The 20,892-nt window shown below is 34.7% G+C and overlaps 2 protein-coding genes across 5 annotated transcripts in view; one reads left to right on the top strand and one right to left on the bottom strand.

Moving 5' to 3' along the window:
* Positions 1-9,312, top strand: part of phactr1 (phosphatase and actin regulator 1) — a 36,201-nt gene extending 26,889 nt beyond the window's left edge. For all 4 annotated transcript variants that reach the window (XM_084431743.1, XM_084431740.1, XM_084431742.1 and 1 more), the window contains exons 7-13: positions 1,866-2,038; positions 2,180-2,336; positions 3,075-3,130; positions 3,213-3,274; positions 4,635-4,775; positions 5,203-5,279; positions 7,546-9,312. In XM_084431743.1, the coding sequence (XP_084287869.1) occupies positions 1,866-2,038; positions 2,180-2,336; positions 3,075-3,130; positions 3,213-3,274; positions 4,635-4,775; positions 5,203-5,279; positions 7,546-7,561 (682 nt within the window). In that variant the 3' untranslated portion in view covers positions 7,562-9,312. The remainder of the gene's footprint in view (positions 1-1,865; positions 2,039-2,179; positions 2,337-3,074; positions 3,131-3,212; positions 3,275-4,634; positions 4,776-5,202; positions 5,280-7,545) is intronic.
* A 28-nt stretch (positions 9,313-9,340) lies between these two features.
* On the bottom strand, positions 9,341-18,548 carry tbc1d7 (TBC1 domain family, member 7). Its single transcript, XM_084431744.1, has 8 exons — positions 18,317-18,548; positions 17,049-17,167; positions 15,991-16,071; positions 14,412-14,602; positions 13,450-13,587; positions 12,150-12,295; positions 11,491-11,620; positions 9,341-10,453 (listed from the first exon to the last, which is right to left on the bottom strand). Exons 2-8 carry the CDS (start codon positions 17,158-17,160, stop codon positions 10,367-10,369), a joined length of 885 nt encoding a protein of 294 aa, XP_084287870.1. The 5' UTR covers positions 17,161-17,167; positions 18,317-18,548; the 3' UTR covers positions 9,341-10,366.
* Positions 18,549-20,892: the final 2,344 nt, after the last annotated feature.

Genomic DNA, 20,892 nt, shown 5'->3' with positions numbered 1-20,892 from the left:
ACACACACACACACACACACTCTCTCTCACACACACACACACACACACTCACACTCACACAAGTGCTGTTTTGGTCCCGAATAGAACGAGTGCAAATGTGATATTAATTTTATACAACAGTTCAATAAATAAGAAGTTAATATTGTGTTATATTTTACACACAATATTGTCAGTTTTTGTTACATTTTTCCAATCAAAAAAATATTACCCATGAAAGCCAAGCAGAACTGTTGTGCGTCTCCAAGAAACACAGTGGTGCTTCATTTCTGAATGAATCAGCGTTTTGAGCTAATCAATCGGGTGAACCAATGATTCAATGACTTATTAATAAAGAGAGCCATTTACTTCATTCCTGAACGAATCAGCCGCTTGAGCGAATCAACCGGGTGAACCAATGATTCAATGACTCATTAATAAAGAGAGCCATTTACTTCATTCCTGAACGAATCAGCCGTTTGAATAAATCAATCGGGTGAACCAATGATTCAATGACTCATTTATAAAGAGAGCCATTTACTTCATTCCTGAACGAATCAGCCGCTTGAGCGAATCAGAATCAGAATCCGAATCAGAAAGAGCTTTATTGCCCAGTATGCTTGCGCATACGAGGAATTTGTCTTGGTGACAGTAGCTTCCAGTACACATACAATATAAAGTGACAAGACAAGTAACATAGGTATAAATAAAAAATCAACCAGGTGAACCAATGATTCAATGACTCATTCATAAAGAGAGCCATTTACTTCATTCCTGAACGAATTAGCCGTTTGAACGAATCGAATGAATGAATGATTCAATGACTCACTCATAAAGAGAGCCATTTACTTCATTCCAGAACGAATCAGCCGTTTGAACGAATCGAATGAATGAATGATTCAATGACTGACTCATTTAGACATTTACCGCCCCCTACTGGCAGTTTTAGTTTCTTATTTAGAGGATTATTTCATTTAAAAAATTGTAAAAATATTTCCATATTAATAAAACCCATTAAAAGCATAGTTCACCCATTTACTCGCCCTCATGGCTGTCGAAGCCTAAGTTTGTGTAATAAATTCTGTTGAACAAAATAGTTGCATAAAAGCCATGTTAAGTTAAATGAAGTTCAACATGTCTCAAGACTCCCCATATTCTACAGCATCTCGTGTTTTTAAACGCAAAAGCATTTCCTGTGTGATCGCCGCTTTGTATTAAACTATGCAGCATTAATACATGATGCTGTTTTGTTCATTTTTTTCATTTCATTTCATTGCTTTGAATAAACAATTTATTGCGGTGTATGAATATTTTATTAATATTTATACATTATAATGTATAAAAAACATTCTCAGCCAATAAGAATCCATCCTGCTTTCGAGACAGACGACAAAACTGCAGCGCTGATGATAAACAGAAGGAAACATCCGCTGGTGTGGACGCTAATATAGTTATCGTTCTTGGTGTTAACGGGCCTTTATACAAATTGTTTAAAAGCATCTTCACTGTAATAAACATGAAAATAACAGTGTTAACGTTGTAAAATTCATCAATTAAGAAACAAATTCAATTTCATCTATAAGAAGACAATAGTGAAGACAATACAACAACATAATCAGTTATTAATATTCTGCTGGTTCACACTTGTTTTTACATTGTGTTCATAATTTCTCTGTAACAACTATGTAATATGCTTACAAAATCTTTAACACATTTTTAATAATATTTGAATAAAGGAAGATCATACATATTAAATACATGTAAAAACTTTCAGTATTTGACTCAACTATTCTAATAAGTTACCATCTGAACTTTGCATCCCTGAAATACACACCTGTCGTGTGTGTGTGTGTGTGTGTGTGTGTGTGTGTGTGTGTGTGTGTGTGTAGTTCTGTACTGCAGGCGATGCCATCTGTCCTGATGGAGACGGAAGAGGAAAAGGAGAACAGAGATTCAATGCACCAAACTCCCGCCAACACACACACTCTCATCACACACACCTTCAGCACACACGAGGAAGAGGACGAGGAAGAGGAGGATGACGACGACTCGCTGTTTACAAGTACGAGATCTGGCAGGAAATACTGCGTGTGTGTATGTGTGTCTGTTTATGTAAACTAAATCTGTGTGTGTGTGTGTGTGTGTGTGTGTGTGTGTGTGTGTGTGTGTGTGTGTGTGTGTGTGTGTGTGTGTGCGTGCGCAGGTACACTGGCTTTAAGGATCTTACGGAAAGATTCGCTGGCGATCAAACTGAGCAATCGTCCGTCGAAGAGAGAACTGGAGGATAAAAACATCCTCCCGATGATGAGTGACCAGGAGCGACTGGAGTCCCGACAGCAGATCGGCACCAAACTGACCCGGTGAGGAACACACACACACACACACCTCAAACTATAAAACCAGTACAACAAAAAATTAAAATTAATAAAATTTACATAGAAATTTAAAAAAAGTTTTAAAATGTCAAAAGCACAACAAAATTACTAAAACTTTAACGAAAATTAACATGGAATTTATAGAAATTAAAAAAAAAACTACATAGACATTTAAAAAAAATATAAAAATGTCAAAAGCACAACAAAATTATTAAAACTGACGGAAATTAAAATGAACATGGAAAATATAAAATAAAATAAAAAATTTATAAAAATGTATAAAATCTAAATAGACATTTAAAAAAAAATATATATATATATACAGTATAAAAATGACAAAAACACAAAATTACTAAAACTATTAAAAAAAATTAAATAAACATGAAAAAAAAAATTTAATGAAATAAAAATGATATAAAATCTACATAGATGTTTTAAAAAAGTGCATTTAGTTAAGAATAATACAGTTGTGATTGACACAATCATAACCAATCAGAACATGTCTGAGTTTTATGCCGCTGTGGAGGGCGATTTTGAACCAATGAAATTTCAATGTGGGCGGAGTTACATTTCTATTAAAATAGAAGCGACTGGCAAACAAAATGCATTGCGTTTCGAGTATTTTGGTATTGTGGTTAAATTGTAAATGATCACTTGCTGCTTTTTTGTCAGTTTGTGTTTGTCATTTTTAATAAATGAAGCTTGTTTTGGATCTGTGTCCAGTCGTCTCAGCCAGAGGCCGTCAGCTGAAGAACTGGAGCAGAGAAACATCCTCAAACGTAAGACCAGCTGTCACTCAAACACAAGCATCACGAGTCCATGAGCTTCAGACTCAGTGTTTGCTCTCTGTCTCTCGTTCAGCTCGCAACGAGCAGGAGGAGCTGGAGGAGAAACGCGAGCTGAAGAAGCGGCTCTCCAGGAAGGTGAGGTTTCTCCAAATCCTGAGCTTTTTGGCTGTTTCTATAGCAACAAGCTATTCTAGGTGGCGGCACAGATTAGATTAGTTACGCAACATCTTTAGGTGTGTTTCGTTTCATTTCCTCTGCGCTTTGTGTGTTTAGCAGGGGTGGACTTGAGTGAATTACAGATACTACTGGTCAAATATTACTCCGTTACAAGTAAAAGCTGTAAAGAATAAAGAAAGCTGTAAAGAAAGCTTTTAGAATGTTATAAAACCTAGAAATTAATTCGGCTTTAACAAACTGCAAAACAGAAAGAGCTATCAGCCATGGATGCACACACTGCGCCGAGGATCTGTCTTCATCCCGTTTTGCCATCAGTTGATCAGTGTTCGAAGACAATGATGGGAAATCGCTGAACTTCATGACACGTGACCCTACAAGAGTGATCACTGACAGGCTGTCTGGCACCTGTGAAACACCAATCACATTTTAGAGATGAAAAAAAAAAACATCCCAACTGATGTTACTATTTTCTACACGAGGACCTTGAAGAAATGTAATGGAGTAAAAAGTACAATATTTGTCTTTCAAATGTTGTGAAGTTAAAGTAAAAAGTTTCCAGAAAAAATTAATACTCAAGTGAAGTACAGATACTCAAAAAGTGCACTTAAAGGGGTGGTATGATGCTCTTTTCACCAGATGTAAAATAAGTCTTTGAGTTTTAGCTCTAAATACCCCACAGATATTTGTATATAGCATGTTAGTCGTCACTTTTTGAGGGTGAGCAAAAACGCACCGGTTTGTGTCTGTCCCTTTAAATGCAAATGAGCTGCTGCTCCCGGCACAGGGGGCGGAGCTTCAACAGCTTGTGTCATTTTACCTCACACACATGCACTGAACATTTCAAAAACTTTTAGCCTTTTATGTTCAAACCGAAGTCAGAAAGATGGAGAGACTCAAGAAGAAGTGACAACATGTAGAAGCAACAGGACATTTCTGAACGGTTAGTCGATGAGTTTATGAAGCTGATGTGTAGTTATCTTCTAGTCATTGATTAGCATATTCTCTCATGATAATCTATAAATCGTGTTCTGGGGGCGGGGTTATGTAAATTCTAGGGTTGGTGATGTCACTATCCCGGAAGGAATGTGGTGTAGTCTCTACCAGCCGTTTGTTGTAGTCCTTAAAAAGCCATTTCTTTAAAAGCAAATATCTCCCTTTGCTTTGAACTTTGAGCGTTGTAACTTTGCAGATGTTGTTTATGCTCAAACAGCAACATTACACACTAACTAAAGTTAGAAAAGTCAAATCATGATCAACCAGCCCTTTAAGAACAGTCCTCCAGTACATGTCCTTTGTTCTGTCCACCTCTGGTGTTTAGCTGAGCCAGAGACCCACCGTGGAGGAGCTGCGAGAGGCCAAGATCCTCATCCGCTTCAGCGATTACGTGGAAGTGGCCGAAGCTCAGGATTACGACCGGCGAGCGGACAAACCCTGGACGAGACTCACCGCTGCCGATAAGGTCCCGCATCATCACACTGCTCAACATCACGCTGTTCTCACACTGACACATCTTCATGGTTGATGGCTGACTCTGAATCAACATGCACCAATGTTATCAAACAAGTATTCATTACTTCAATGAGCTCATTGTTTCTGCATTCAGTTATTACATTGTTTAAATTTAAAAGAAATTCGCTAACTGTGATTTGTACATTTCTGAAATACTCAGACAATTACCTCAGATCACTGTAAACTGTAATGTGGACTCATGCATCTTCTGTAAAGCTGCTTTGAAACGATGTGTGTGTTGTGAAAAGCGCTATACATATAAATGTGAATTGAATTGAATGGTTTAACATTAACTAATTTTTGTTTTAAAACTAAAAAATTGTTTTATATATATATAAATAGCACTGCACGGCTGATTCTGGACTTGTCTCTCACAGGCTGCCATACGCAAAGAACTCAATGAGTTCAAAAGCACAGAGATGGAGGTGCATGAGTCGAGTCGACATCTAACCAGGTGACCACACACACACACTCTCACATACACTCAGTCACACACACACACTCAGACACTCACTCACTCACACACATTTCTGACAAAATGTTAATTGCTGCAGTAAATGTGTAAAATATTTGTAAAAAATTAAATGGGGTTGAGTGAATGATTCAATGACTCACTCATAAAGACTTCAGTTGTTTCATTACTGGATGAATCAGTGTTTTTGAGCGAATCTCTTGAACGAATGATTCAGTGACTCACACATGTTCAACGGTCTCTTGTCGCCACCTACTGGTGTAACGCTGTAATGATACAGTCTTTATTTGAAGCATCAAGTTACTTTTAAAAGGTGATTTACTCTATTTTGATCTCTAACGGGTTAGGGTTAGGGTTCAGAACTAGACACTTTTATCCCAGTACTTCTGCATGACAACACAGATCTGAATGTTCAAGCTTTAATAGACAGAGCTGAATCGCTGTCATTTAGGAATAAGATCACATGGATGTTTGAATCAAGATTGCGATCTTTTAATGATAAATCATGCAGTTCTACCGCGTAGTGTGAATATGGTTTAACTTTTGGCACTCAGATAAAAAATGATCAAAGAAAAGCTGTTTTCTGGTTTAAAACGCTAGTCAACATCTGAAGTGGATCAAAACCTTTCATCAAAGTTATACATGAATTTTGAACAAAACCTGTAAGAGCCATTTTAATCAATTATATATTTGTCCATTAGGGGGCGCTCTGACATTGGTATATCAGAAGCACATGGGTAATTAGACAATGATTGTGTTGGTACTGGAGAAGCACACCATGTTCTGACCGTGTTAAGCCATATACTAGTGGAATACCATGCTGACCGTGCTTATAGGGTTGTAATGTGTTGGACTGAGCTTTAATGCTGCTTAACCATGCTTCACTGATAAAGAGTGATGTTCAAGGACATACGTGACCCTGGATCCCAAAACCAGTCACATGTCGCACGGGTATATTTGTACGGGTCAAAATTATCGATTTTTCTTTTATGCCAAAAATCACGAGGATATTCAGTAAAGATCATGTTCCACGAAGATATTGAGTAAATTTCCTACCGTAAATATAGAAAATATTTATTTTTTTGAGTGAATGCAGCACAATCATAAACATAAATGCACAACTTTAAAGGGATACTCCACTTTTTTTGGAAATAGGCTCATTTTACAACTCCCCCAGAGTTAAACAGTTGAGTTTTACCGTTTTCGAATCCATTCAGCCGATCTCCGGGTCTGGCGGTACCACTTTTAGCATAGCTTAGCATAGATCATTGAATCGGGCAAGACCATTAGCATCTCTCTCAAAAAAATGACCAAAGAGTTTCGATATTTTTCCTATTTAAAACATGACTCTTCTGTAGTTACATCGTGTACTAAGACCGACAGAAAATGAAAAGTTGCGATTTTCTAGGCTGATATGGCTAGGAACTATACTCTCATTCCTGCGTAATAATCAAGAAACTTTGCTGCCGTGCCATGAGTCCAGCAGGCGTAATGATATGACGCAGCGCCTGAAAATAGTCCCCAGCTCGGTAACTTCCAACGTGACCGGGACTAAGTTTGTCTAACCTATCAGACCTATTTTCAGGCGCTGCGTCATATCATTACGCCTTACGCATTACGTCAAGTTTTCAATAGGAAAAATATCGAAACTCTTTGGTCATTTTTTTGAGAGAGATGCTAATGGTCCTGTCCGATTCAATGATCTATGCTAAGCTATGCTAAAAGTGGTACCGCCAGACCCGGAGATCGGCTGAATGGATTCGAAAACGGTAAAACTCAACTGTTTAACTCTGGGGGAGGTGTGAAATGAGCCTATTTCCAAAAAAAAGTGGAGTATCCCTTTAAAGGAGATTTTCTCAATGTTTAAATTTTCAGATTCTAGATTTTCTAATAGTTGAATCTCAGCCAAATATTGTCGTATTATAACAAACCACACATCAATGAAAAGCTTATTTATTCAGCTTTCAGATTATATATAAATCTCAATTTCATAAAATTGACCCATGTGACTGGTTTTGTGGTCCAGGCTCACATATGGAATATGGACAATGTTCATGCGCTGTATTTGCAAGGTATGGACACAACATGCCTTGAATACACGTTAATTACTTGCTCTCTCCTATTACCTGTTACGATACCGGTTCATGTCTTCGGACAACTTTGATGAACTGTCGACTGCTGTAGATGTCTCATTGCATTGTGGGATGGGTATCATGTTGTTCCTGACCCAGTCTGATGTTCTCCACAGGTTTCATCGGCCGTAGTGACGAACCAGTCGACCAGTGAACTCTCTCTTATGGAGCCGTTAAGACTTTAATGGGACTCTGAACAGCGGCACACTTATCAGGAGTCAGGAATCACACGGCTCAGAGCGACAGATCCCGAGCGGATCCTCGGACTCTCGCCACACGTCCATGTGCTGGTGGAGATAAACCGGAAGTGTGCCGATATTTCTGTATATTCTGACATGATATCACATGCTCTTCGCCATGAGTTTCTCTTTTCTTTTCCTCCAGGCGATGGTGTTTAATGAAGTGATTCCACAGTCCTTTTAGCTTTTAAAAACATGGAAACCAACGTCTTTACTGAGCGCAGACCACATTATTACACACAAAACATAGTCCACACTTCCTGCGCTTTTCTTTTTGGACATTTGTGCATCTGTCAGACGCTTTTATCCATTGCATTTTTTATCAGTTCATGCATTCCCTTGGGAATCAAACCCAAGAGCTCGGCGTTACTGACGCTGCTAATGCTAATAGAAAACGTTTTTCAGAATCACAAAAAACGTCTTAAGAGAGAGGACCTATTATGCCCTTTTCTAGGCTCTGCCAGAACCGGTTTTCCTGCTTGAATGTTGAGTCGGTGTTTCCCAAAAACACAGTTTTAACGAACATTCGCAAACAGCATCGCAGAGTTGTGTGTCTGGAGCGACAGATCTCCTGTGGTTAGAAGAAGAGTCTCTAGTTTTCATGACGTGTGGACTCAATAAATCCTGATCTTGAGCAGAATAAGCAAGCTGACATTCAGTGCAATCTATATCTTTATTTAGAATACATACAAATGTCATTTACGTCTTTAAGTTTGTCGAGAGATTTAAAGTGTAGTTGTTGAAGAGTGCGCGTGTGTGAACGAGCTCTAGTGTAAGAACGAGTCTATGATTGAGTCTGGAAATAACTGAGAAAAATGAGGAATAGTCCTCAGATGCATGTCCGTACATTTATAGTAAAACATCTCGCGTTAATTCGATTTATTAACAGTAGTTATTACTCCACCACCTGCGTGACATCATTAACCAACGTGTTTGAACGACCAATTTGCGACAGTACGGTTTCTGGAAACAGTCGTGACTCGCTAGTTGATTTCTTCAACGATGTATCGTACTGTGATAGTGATGAGTTACGGCGTTGTACGGGAAACACACCCCTGATTAGTTCCTGTCTCCATGAAGCCCCTCCTTCTGAAAAGCACACTGTGCTCTGATTGGTCGGCTGGAGTAGTGTGTTGTGATTGGTTGAGCGCTTCGAGTGTGTTTGGGAAATGTCCCGCCCCTTACCATAACCGCCAGTTTAACACACTACTAACTCAACCAGGCCCCGCCCCTTTATTCTGCGCATTAATTATTATAATGAGGACTATTGTGACGTGTTCGTTCCCGGGAGAAACTCAAACTCGTTTCAGGGGTTCAGGAACACTGACACTGATATAGAGCAACATTACACACACTAAAGAAAGAGGAACATAGACAAAAAGCATAATAGGTCCTCTTTAACCAATAGCATTAAAGCAGACTTGTGTCACGCCCACAACACTGACCAATCACAGCGGAGACGTTCCCGACAGGCTCGTGCTGAGCAACAGGACAGAGCAATAATGTGATTGTCTGACTGTATACTTTTTTTTCTTTCTCTTTTGTCTCGATATGCGCTCAACGGCGCTCGGTCATGTGATCCAGTTGGTCATGTGATCGAGTGTAGGGCGCACCCTTTAAACTCTACAGGGCGTCCCTGTTGCCAAAATAAAAACCAAAACATTCAAGAAACTCACAATAATCAGCGTTGCATTTTGTATTTTAGTAACAATGAACACAAAAATTGTAACAGTAACACTTTACAATAAGGTTTCATTAGTAACTACAACTGTTATTATTACTATTAATGTTCATTTCAACATTTACTTCCACATTTTACAATAAGGTTTCACTTGTTCACATGAACTAACAATGAATAATACTTTTAATTAAAGCATTTATTAATATTTCAACATTTACTAATACATTATTGAAATCAAAAGCTGCATCTGTTAATATTATTTAATGGATAAGATAAACTAACGTTTACTAAATTAATAGATACTCTAATGAATGTATTGCTCACTGTTAGTTAACACATCAATTAATAGTAGCAAACGGGACCTTATTGTAATTTGTTGCATTTTTAAAAATGAAATGTATTTGTAAACATTAATTAATGCACTGTGAACTAACATGAACAAATGTATTTTTATTAACTGTGACTTGAAAGTTGTAATAAATATATTTCTCACTGTTAGTTATTAGCACATTAGCTAATGTTAGCAAAACACGAGAGCGTACTGTAAATGCTACTATTGTACATTTTTATGTTGATATATTATTTATAAACATTTTTAACGGACTTTGATACTGAACACATTGGCAGGGCATTAAATGAAAAAAAAAAAAACATCCAAAAGAAAATGTATTATTTATATTTCTGTCTTTATTTATTCACAATCATCCGTTTTCTTTTTTCTGTGGATCATTTAAAGGGACTTTTTGAGAATTATTAAGCACTTTTCCAGATCAGAAAAATCTCGTGTTCCAGGAAAAGAAGGTTTGGAATAATCAGCTGATTTGTGTGACGATCTGCTTCTTTACGTGACCTCACACACACACACACACACATGTTTTCTGTTTCTCTCTCTAGAGAGCGAGCGAGCGAGCATGTGGTGTAACGTACTGTCACTCCTGAATGATGTGTGCAGATTCTGATGTAAAGGAACCTAATAAAAGATGAACTACACACACGTGCGCTTGAGTTCCTGTCGTCTTACACCGCGTGCATGGGCGTCCCGCAGTGTTTGTGCCACAGATCGATGGCTTTGGTGACGATGGCGTCTGTGTTCTCCTGTGGCAGCTGTAGAGAGAGAGTGTGTGTGAGATCTTTACACACACGTACAGGAGCGTACACATCACAGAAAGGTCCATTTCTGGGCTCAATATGAGGTCAATAAACATCATCTGTGGCACAGTGTTATTTAATATAGTGAGGAAAATAAATAATTCCTTGTTTTTTTTTTATATTTAATTATTAAAAAAAAATTATACATTTTTATTTCAGTATTTTTTGTTAATTTTAGTTCAAGTTTTAGAAATTGTGTTTTGTCATGCTTATGCATTTTAAAATATTTAATTATAAATAAATAAAAATGATAAAAATCAGTTTTTTTTTTTTTTATTTTAGTGTTTTTGTCATGTATTTTAAAATATTTAATTATTTAAAAAAAATACATTTTTATTTCAGAATTTTTTGTTAATTTTAGTAAAAGATTTAGTAATGTTTTGTCATGCTTAGAGTATTTTAAATGCGGGTGCATATTAAACAGAAGACAAAAAAAGTCAATTACAGAAAAGGGTTTTTGGGTTCAATATGAGGTCTATAAACATCATTTGTGGCATAGAGTTATTTAATATAGTGAGGAAAAGAAAATAATTCTTTGATCCTCAACTAGAAAAACAGTAGTTCATATAATAATAATAATAATAATAAATAAAATTATAAAATAATTCCTTGTAATGGACATACAATTAAGTGTTATTTTAGTATTGAGATACTATTATAGTTTTTATTAATATTTTGAATTTTTTATTGTGTGTGTGTGTTAATTTTAGTTAAAATTTTAGTAATTTTGTTGTGTTTTTGTCATGTTTGGAATATGTTAATTTTTCAACAAACCAAAAAATATTAAAAAAATATATATTTCAGTTTAAGGTATTTAATATTGCTGTAGCTGAAAAAGTTTTTCAATATTTAATTTCAGCTACCTGAAAGTTTATTTTATTTTCCAGTTTTAGTTGTCTATAATAACTGTGCAGTCTATGGGACGAACCCAGAACATTCCTTTAAAATAATAAACGTGTGCACATATGTAACTGAATGAATGAAGTGCTTACGTTAGACAGGAAGTTGTAGACTCCATCCGGGTGACTGATTCCCATCAGCAGGATCTTATAACTGAGCAGAATCTCCACGGCAACAAACACCAGAATCTTACAGGAGCCGCTGATCACCTTATCCCACACCCTACCGGCCAATCACACGACAGCACAGTCAACCAATCAGCCAATCACAACAAACCAGAAACTACTCTGAATACTGTAGAACAACAATTATTCATATAAGAGATGATAACTGGACTACTCATGCGACATAATGAGGTCATGTGACAGTATGGTTGTCAGTGTCAGTGAACTACAATTAAAAATGCATAAAAAAACTGTTCTGCATGGTTATTGAACACAATTTTTTTTTTACATTATTAAGCATTGTTATTATTATAATAAATATTATTATTGTACTTGTAAAATTACTCATAGTCAGTAGAATATATGTTGGAGGACAGTCTACTAATACTCTAATGATAGTTAGTTGACGCGTAGTTGCAAAGTTACTTGTAGTCAACAGAATGAGACCATCAAAATGTTACCGAAAAAATATATTAAAAAGAAATCTCTTCTGCATGTTTATTGAACTCTTAAACACATTAAGAAATGCATGAAAATCAGAATAACTGTTATTATTAGTGTGATAAATGAGTGTGTGATGACTGTACCTCTGCAGGCTGGACTCCGGTAAACACCCGGCGAAGCAGCGTCTGAACCAGAGCCGGTACGGCAGCGAGTGAAGAGACCCAGAAGACTTCAGATGAGCCAGAAGACAAGCGTCCTCCTGAGACAAGAAGTGCTCCAAACTCTTCGGCTGCAGGAACACCAGAGGAAAAGAGAAGAAAAGAGTTTTGGAGCTCCGTATGTTTCAGACAACAAAAAGCAAAAAGAAAAGATCTGATCTAGATGGTTATTGAAGACTTAAAACAACAACCAAAAAATATTTATTATAGTCAAAAAGTAAAAATCTATTTAAAAAATACTGTACTTTCCGCATGGTTATTGACCATTTAAACTAACATAAAAAACTATAAAAAAAAATTGAAAACGTAAAAATAATAATAATTGTTATTATTACAGTGTCAAAATAACAGAAAACCACAATTAAAAATGCATGAAAATTTTTTTATAATTTTTTTACAACTGTTCTGCGTGGTTATTGAACACTAAACAATTGAAACAATATTAACATTAAAGATCATAAAAAAATATAATAATAATAATAATAATAATAGTTATTTTGGTATCAAAAAGTAAAAAGCAATAAAAGTACAGTATGTTCTGCATGGTTATTGAAAACTTAAACCAACTGAAAAAATATTACAATTAATAAGTAATAATAACAACAACAACTGCTATTATTACAGTGTCAAAATAACAGAAATAAATAAATAAAAAATCTGTATGGTTATTGAACTCCTAGTAATAATAATAATAATAATAATAATAATAATAACTTATTATATAGTGTAAAAGGATAAGGCAGTAAAGTCTATTCTGCATGGTTAATGAATTTAATTACAATTATTATTATTATTTAATACATTTTAAGGTCAAAAATTCAAAAGGTAAATGAACACATAAAAAACATAAAAAATTATTATTTAAAAAATATATAATAATCAATAATTATAGTTATTATTTTAGTGTCAAAAAAATCATTAATAAATAATAATAAATATGAAATGATATAATGTTCAGTGTTAACAGGTTAGCATGTACCAGGTGAGGGATGGGGTCTCCATTTCATAAATAATAATTCAATAATAATTATAAATACTAATAATAATAATAATAACTTGTAGGGTCAAAAAGTCCAAATATGTTCTGTAGGTGATTGAACACATAAAATCATAAAAATTATTATTTAAAAAATACATAATAATCAATAATTGTAGTTATTATAATAGTGTCAACAAAAAAAACATGAATAAATAATAATATTAAGTATTAAATAATGTAATGTACCAGGTGAGGGATGGAGTCTCCAAACTTGAGCTTGAACTGGATGACGAAGCAGCGGACGAGCCAGTAGCAGTCCACCGGGTCGTCCACGATCTCCTGCATCGCTCGACTGATGGCCAGGAAGTTCTCATCCTCGTCGTCCTGGAGGAAAACCATCACACACACACACCTGAGACAGCGGATTACCCATAATCCCCCACACTGCAAAACAAGCTTTTCTTACTCAGTATTTTTGTCTTGTTTCCAGTCCAAATATCTGAACATTCTTAAATCAAGAAGCATTTACTAGATGAGTGAAATTCCATTCGATATTATGTCCTGTTTTCCGGGGGTGGGGGGTAGATTTTGTGTGTGTGTGTGTGTGTGCGCAGTTGTGTGTGTGTGCAGGTGTGTGTGTGTGTGTGTGTGTGTGTGTGTGATGGGTAGGGTTAGGGGTAGGGGTAGGGTTAGTGTGTGTGTGTGTGTGTGTGTGTGTGTGTGTGTGTGTGTGTGTGTGATGGGTAGGTTTAGGGGTGGGGTTAGTGTGTGTGTGTGTGTGTGTGTGTCTGTGTGTGATGGGTAGGTTTAGGGGTAGGGTTAGTGTAAGGGGACAGAACATACAGTTTGTACAGTATAAAAACCATTACGTCTATGGAGAGTCCCCACAAAGATAGTGAACCAGTGTGTGTGTGTGTGTGTGTGTGTGTGTGTGTGTGTGTGTGCGCGCGTGTGTGTGATGGGTAGGTTTAGTTAGTGTGTGTTTGTGTGTGTGTGTGTGTTTGATGGGTAGGTTTAGGGGTCGGGTTAGTGTGTGTGTGTGTGTGTGTGTGTGTGTGTGTGTGTGTGTGTGTGTGTGTGTGTGTGTGTGTGTGTGTGTGTGTGTGTTTGATGGGTAGGTTTAGGGGTCGGGTTAGTGTGTGTGCGAGTGTGTGTGTGTGTGTGTGTGTGTGTGTGTGTGTGTGTGTGGGTTTAGGGACTCTCCTCACCGCAGGTCTGGGCTCGCTGCGCCGGGGAAGCCTCTGGTTCTCCAGCTGGAACATGCGCAGGTAAAGCTCGGTCGGTGGAGTGTGTGTGTGTGTGAAGCGCATGGCCGTCAGAGCGCAGCTGATGTCCTGGAACTGCTGGAGCCGACAGCGGGACACCAGTGTGTGAGAGTCGCTGTGGGGGGGCAGAATACCTGAGGACACGCCAGAACACAAGTACTCAGTTTTTCATTATTCATTTTCATTCATTTCTAATTGTGGTTTAAGAGCTCAATAAACATGCAGGACAGATTTTTTCTGTTATTTTGACTGTAATAATAACAGTTATTGGCATTTTTATTATACATTTTTAATTATGGTTTAAGAGTTCAATAAACTCTTTTTTTTCTGTTATTTTGACTTATAATAACAGTTATTATTATTACTTTATCATTTATTTGTAATTTTTTATGTTGGTTTAAGTGTTTAATAACTATGCAGAACATACATTATTTTTATAGATTTTTTACTTTTTGACACTATAAAAAGTAATAATTATTATTATAGCATTATCTTTTATTATTTTAAATGTTGGTGTAAGTGTTCAATAATCATGCAGAACTGTTTTTAATTTCTTACATATTCTTATTTATCTTATTCTTAATTTTGACAATAATCATAACAGTTATTATTATTATTTATATTATTATTATTATTTTATTTATTTTTTCATTATTAATGTTTCATGCATTTCTTATTGTGGCTAAACATTTTGAAGAGTTTTTTTTTCTGTTATTTTGACTTTAATAATAGTTTTTTTGATTATTATTAAACTTCAACCCTCATTTTGCTATTACTTTATGAATTTTTTTCAAATATATATATTTTTATGTTGGTTTAAGTGTTCAATAAACATGCAGAAAATATTTTTTATGGCCCGAGCACCAATGGTGTGAGGAACTGAGGACCCTATTGGAATTGCTCCATTTATTATTATTTTCTGTTATTCTGACAGTAATAATAACAGTTTAAGTTATTCCTTTGTTCCAAATCAGTGGTTGGGAGCCTGTGTGCCATGCAGTCAGTGTTCCATACACACTCCGAACCACTGATTTGGAACAAAGGATTTGTAAGGTTTCGTAAAAAACCTTACAAATCTTACAAAAAACTATAAAAAAAAATTATTGTTGGTTTAACTTAAAAAAGTAAGTTACCTGGTTGCCTTAAAAGTTTGAGTTCATTGAAATAAAATATTTGAGTAAATACAATGAAAGAAATTGTTTTAAGTAATAGAAACTCAAAATATTATGTTATCTGACCTACATTAATAATCTAAGGTGATTTGACAAAAGATAAAGTTTAATACATTGTTTACAGTGCAGAGTCACGTGATTACAGTAAACAAGGCAAATTACGTCAGAACTGTGTAGAAGGTTTTTGAAATTTCAATGTTTCACCGCTGGGAGCGATGATCTCCCTCAACCCATGATTCACGTATAATGTATATTTTTTAATCATACCCTCATTGGTGGCTCAGCCCCCCTAATACTGAAATCCCAGAATACCCCCTGGTCTGACAGCATATGACCGCTCGTGTTCTCACCCAGTAAGACCTTCCACACGTGGATCCGGTACATGGAGGGCAGTGGAAACCTCTGACTGAACGTGCTCAACTTCTCCACATCTGAAAACACCACAGACACACTGGCCATCAACAGCGCTCGCAGAGCACTCGCAGATAATAAGAGTTAGCAATATTCATTATTGTGAAACAATCAGCTTTGCATGGTTATGTGTAGAATCAAATCATAAAAAAGAATGGCCTACAATAACAATAATGATAATAATTGTTTTTTTTATAAAGCCAAAAGTGGATGTTCTGGATGTTGTTTTTTTACATTTAGAAAAACATTAATAATAATAATAATAATAATAATAACTTCTGTCCTGTATGGTTATTGAACTCTTAAAGCAATATTAAAAATAATAATAATAATAACTGTTATTATTAGTGTCAAAAATAACAGGAAATAATAAACACCAACGTTCAAAATAATAATAGTTATTATTATGATTATTATTTATTATAGTCAAAAAGGAAAAATCAATATCAATAATGTATGTTATTGAACACTTAAACCAACATAAAAAAAAATATTTAAAATATAATAAAGTAATAATAATAGTTAGAAGAAGAATAACTTAAACTGTTATTTTGAATAACAGAAAATAAAAAAACTGTTCTGCAGGTTAATTTAACACTTACACCAACATTAAAATTATTATTATTACTTATTATAGTGTCAAAACTAGTAAAAACAATAAAAAAACAATAAAAAATTATAAAGTAATAATAATAACTGTTATTATTACAGTCAAAATAAGAAAAAAAATCTGTTCTGCATGTTTATTGAACTCTTAAACCACAATTAAAAATGCATGAAAAATGTATCATAAAAATACCAATAACTGTTTTTATTTAATTATTTGTTTATTAGTATTAAAAAGTAAAACAAAAAAGTAAAACTGTTCTGCATGGTCTTTAAACACAACAAAATCATACAAATTATTATTATTATTATTATTGATAACTGTTATTAATTTAACAAACAAACAAATGTCTTAAGCCAGAAACAGCATCGGTCAGTCTGTACATCTCACCCAGTGGATTGTCCTTCAGCACGATCTCCAGGGATTTCTTCTCCTCCACTCCTCTGAATCCCACCTTCTCATAATACGCCGAGCGGAAGTTCCTCTGAGGATCTTCAGCCATGATCAAGCTGGAACACAACATCATGATGATGATGATGATGATGATGACACTTTATTAATCATAATGAGACTATGGGAACTCTATAGATCAGAATGATCAGTGTCACAGTTACTATAAAACAACAAAGGTATAACATTACTTTGATACAGTACCATGGTATTACCACCATGCCACGCAAGAAGTACTTTACCTTTCCTACCTTTACTTTAAGAATTCCACGGCTCATGTAAAGTTAGTTTAACGTTTGACATTTGGTTTCACACCCATTAAACTATCTGTGCATTTCATGTTTTCAGCTCAGATGTACAGTACACACACATGTCCTTTACAGCACAAGCCTTATCTCAAGAAATAAAACATATTAATTAGCCCTATAAATCAATTCAATAATTTAACCATATGACATTATGATACCAAACTAATAGTAAAATGTAGAACATATTAAAATATCCCTTTTATTGCACAAGGCTCTGTTTTGGGAATTCAAACAATTAAAACAAGCTTTATTAAAAAAAATACCAGTACAATAATCTGTATTTACAGATTAATAATAGTACAATAATAATATTTTGAATACTTTCCAGCTGGACTGATAGCTGTAGTTAAATGGATTTACAGTATTGCGCACATTTAAAGTTGAAAAAATATTATAAAACATATGAAATGCTAATTCCAAAAACGGAGCCTTGTGCAATAAAAGGGATGTTTTTCTATTTTCTACATATTACTATTAGTTTGATATCATAATGCCATATGGTCAAAATGTTTAATTAGAATTATAGGGCTAATTAATGTATATTCATGAAATTAAGGCCATTTAATTGTAAAGGACATTTGTTGTATACTGAGTATACATGCTGAAAACATGAAATGCACAGATAGTTTAATTGATGTGAAACCGAACGTCTAGCAAATGTTAAACTAACTTTACCACAGTAGCTCAGAGAAAGGTAAAGATAGTAATACTATGGTATTTGTGTTAGTGTAGAAGTAGAACACTAACTTTTCCCCAAAAAATACAAGGTACGACAGTTATTATATACTGGGAAACCCATGGTAAACTGGTGTAAGACACGTCTGATATGTTCCTTATAGAAAAACAAAGTGTTAAGACGCATTAATGTTTATAAATCACAGTTTATTCCGCAGAACTCACCAGGCCTCAGTCTCATCCGCGGTGTTTCCTGAGCAGAGACCCGAGGAGTGATTCACCGATCCCCCGTAGCATTCAGCTCACTTTCAGACTGCAGGAGCAGGATTATCATCTTCAGATCTTCATAGGGAAACTGTGAATGAGTCTGCCTGAATCTGCAGTCTTGTGTTTGCAGCTTTCTGCCCTCGGAAGTGAATAACGTCCTCGTGTTGTTGTACTACCGCCCGTGTCCGGCAGGAGGCGCTAGTTTTTTTTATTCATTGAACTTTCAAAATTACAGAATTTTATTTTTATTTTATTTTTTTATTAATGCCAAAGTATCACAATTATAAGTACATAGCAAAAGTGTAAAAATTACATACAACGAAATGACAAAGAAAGCAAAGCATCATGGGTAATAGCCTGTGTAGATACTCATAAAAAATAAAATAAAATAAAAACAGAACAGAAAACTTTAATGAAATTTAAAAAAAAAAGCTGAAACCAGTTTATTGTCTTATTAGATGATGAAATGCTTTGGTGGACTGTTGGACCTCTCTTCTAAAAACAATGAACAAGGGATTCTGATGAGTGAATTTATTACGGTGAATGTGAAATTTTGCAAGGAGCAATAATAGATTTATAATAAAATACTCATAAAATTTAGCTTTTTGTAGATTAAAGAAGACATACAAACAGTATATCCTTAAAAAAAACAAAGAGAAATACGGAAGCACATTGCAGTTAATAAAATTACAAAATTCAATAGCAAGTTCTTGACACATTTCTTTTACACATTTTCACATTTTTTAAGTATAAATTGAAACACCGCAATTTTTTTTTTTTTTTAATAAATATGAAACTTAAAAATAAAGGGCATCACAAACATATGTTAAATTCTTTTAGCGGACATACAGTTCTTTGGGCTTGTCGATTTAAAAAAAAAAACTTTACAGATTCCAAATAAATTTTAAAGGCTGTTTTAAAATCAGCAAAACTGTGTTTTGAGTTACTCCATTTAGTTTGATGAATATCAAAATTTCCTAGTAACAATAAAAATCGATAACATATTTTTCTTTTGGAAAAGGTCATATTCATTTGAATGAAGTAAAACAAATGACAAATTTAAGACTAGGTTGCAGTTCATTTTAACTCATAATTCATTTATGAAGAAAATACCTCTTTGTTTATCTAATTTTCACAAGCAAGTCCTTTAGACATGTGTTTGGCTTTTAAACATTACTTCTCTCCTCACTTCTTTTTTATTTGGAATAATAAGTATATCACACCAAAGAAAATCTTAGTTTTTTAGACATTGGTTTGAGTCTGATATATTATTAGTTGGTCAGTTGTTGAATTCTGATGGTCAGTTTTTGAGTGTTACAGAATGTATTACTGTCATTTTTCTGTTAAAGAATATTGTATTGTTAAATATTCTGTTAAAGAATGTTGCCTTGGCTTCATGGCTTGCTTAGTAATATTCAACAATATTATTGATCTGCCTTACTTAAGGTGGACGATGACGCAATTTTCTTTAGGAACAAACTTTGTTGTATTATTTTCATGTTACAGTATCACTGTGAAGCTGCTTTGATACAATCTGTAATGTAAAAAGCGCTATATAAATATGGTGACTTGACTTGACTATTGTCATGAACTCTATTTCTGACTTAATGTTATCTCTATTCAGAAATCAGGGCACTTGGTGTAACACTGTAGTAAAGTCTACAAACATTTGTTTTTAGATAAACCATTCGATTAGATCTCTTTTTGTTAATATCTTTTCTCCTCCATTCTAAATGTGTTTGGGTTAATATGTTTCCTTCATTTGAGTGGGGAGTTCTTAGTTGGAATTGTGTAACAAATAAAACCAAAGAAGTGTCGTTTAAAATTGCTATTAAAATTTTGTTTAAAACAAAGCTAGCGACAACAGGAATATCTTATTATTGCTGTTAATATGTAGTCTACATTTATAATTAGGTTTTTTAAATATGCTTTGTGTGTGTGTATGTGTATGTGTGTGTATGTGTGTACCTACTTACAGCTTTTTACAATCACTTTGCTACTATTTTCAGAACCTTGATGTCATTTAGACACAAAACGCACAACGGTTATCACTTGTAACACAGGCGCTCTAATGTTCAAAACATTGCATTGTGCATTCACATCTTTAAAGAAATCTTGCACTTGCACAATCATTGGTTCAAAAAACAAATTTACTGTGAAATACACCATTGAAACATAACTATAGATCACCCACACACAAGCAACCGATAGTTTCACTGTCATTGTTCGTACAATCATTAAATATTGTAGAACAAAATAGGTGATACAGGTTTCATTATGGCACTACATGTACAGTAAATACATCTCTGTAAAAGTACTGCAGTAGTAGAGAGAATACTACAGACACAGTGGAATCATTGAGCAAAGTTTGTAATATATTGATGCAAAACACTACAGTACAATCACAACATAGGTTTATTTGAATCAAAGCAAAAATAATTAGCTATGAAATAGAAAAGAAAAGACAGTACTGTAAAACGTCAAATGCAGTGCTCCTCAACTTGCTTGCTCGTACTGTAAGAAACAAAACAGGA

This window comes from Rutilus rutilus (genome assembly GCF_951802725.1).
Source record: "Rutilus rutilus genome assembly, chromosome: 15".
Lineage (NCBI taxonomy): Eukaryota > Metazoa > Chordata > Actinopteri > Cypriniformes > Leuciscidae > Rutilus > Rutilus rutilus.
This window is presented reverse-complemented; position numbering and strand designations above follow the sequence as displayed.

Bases quoted from the DNA above. Each gene is read 5' to 3' on its own strand.
- tbc1d7 (XM_084431744.1), bottom strand. From the start codon at position 17,160: ATGGCTGAAGATCCTCAGAGGAACTTCCGCTCGGCGTATTATGAGAAG. The intron at 14,603-15,990 runs GTGAGAACACGA...GCGTGTCCTCAG, and splicing joins CGTGTGGAAGGTCTTACTGG to GTATTCTGCCCCCCCACAGC. The intron at 10,454-11,490 runs GTAAGCACTTCA...CTCTCTCTACAG, and splicing joins TCTACAACTTCCTGTCTAAC to CTGCCACAGGAGAACACAGA.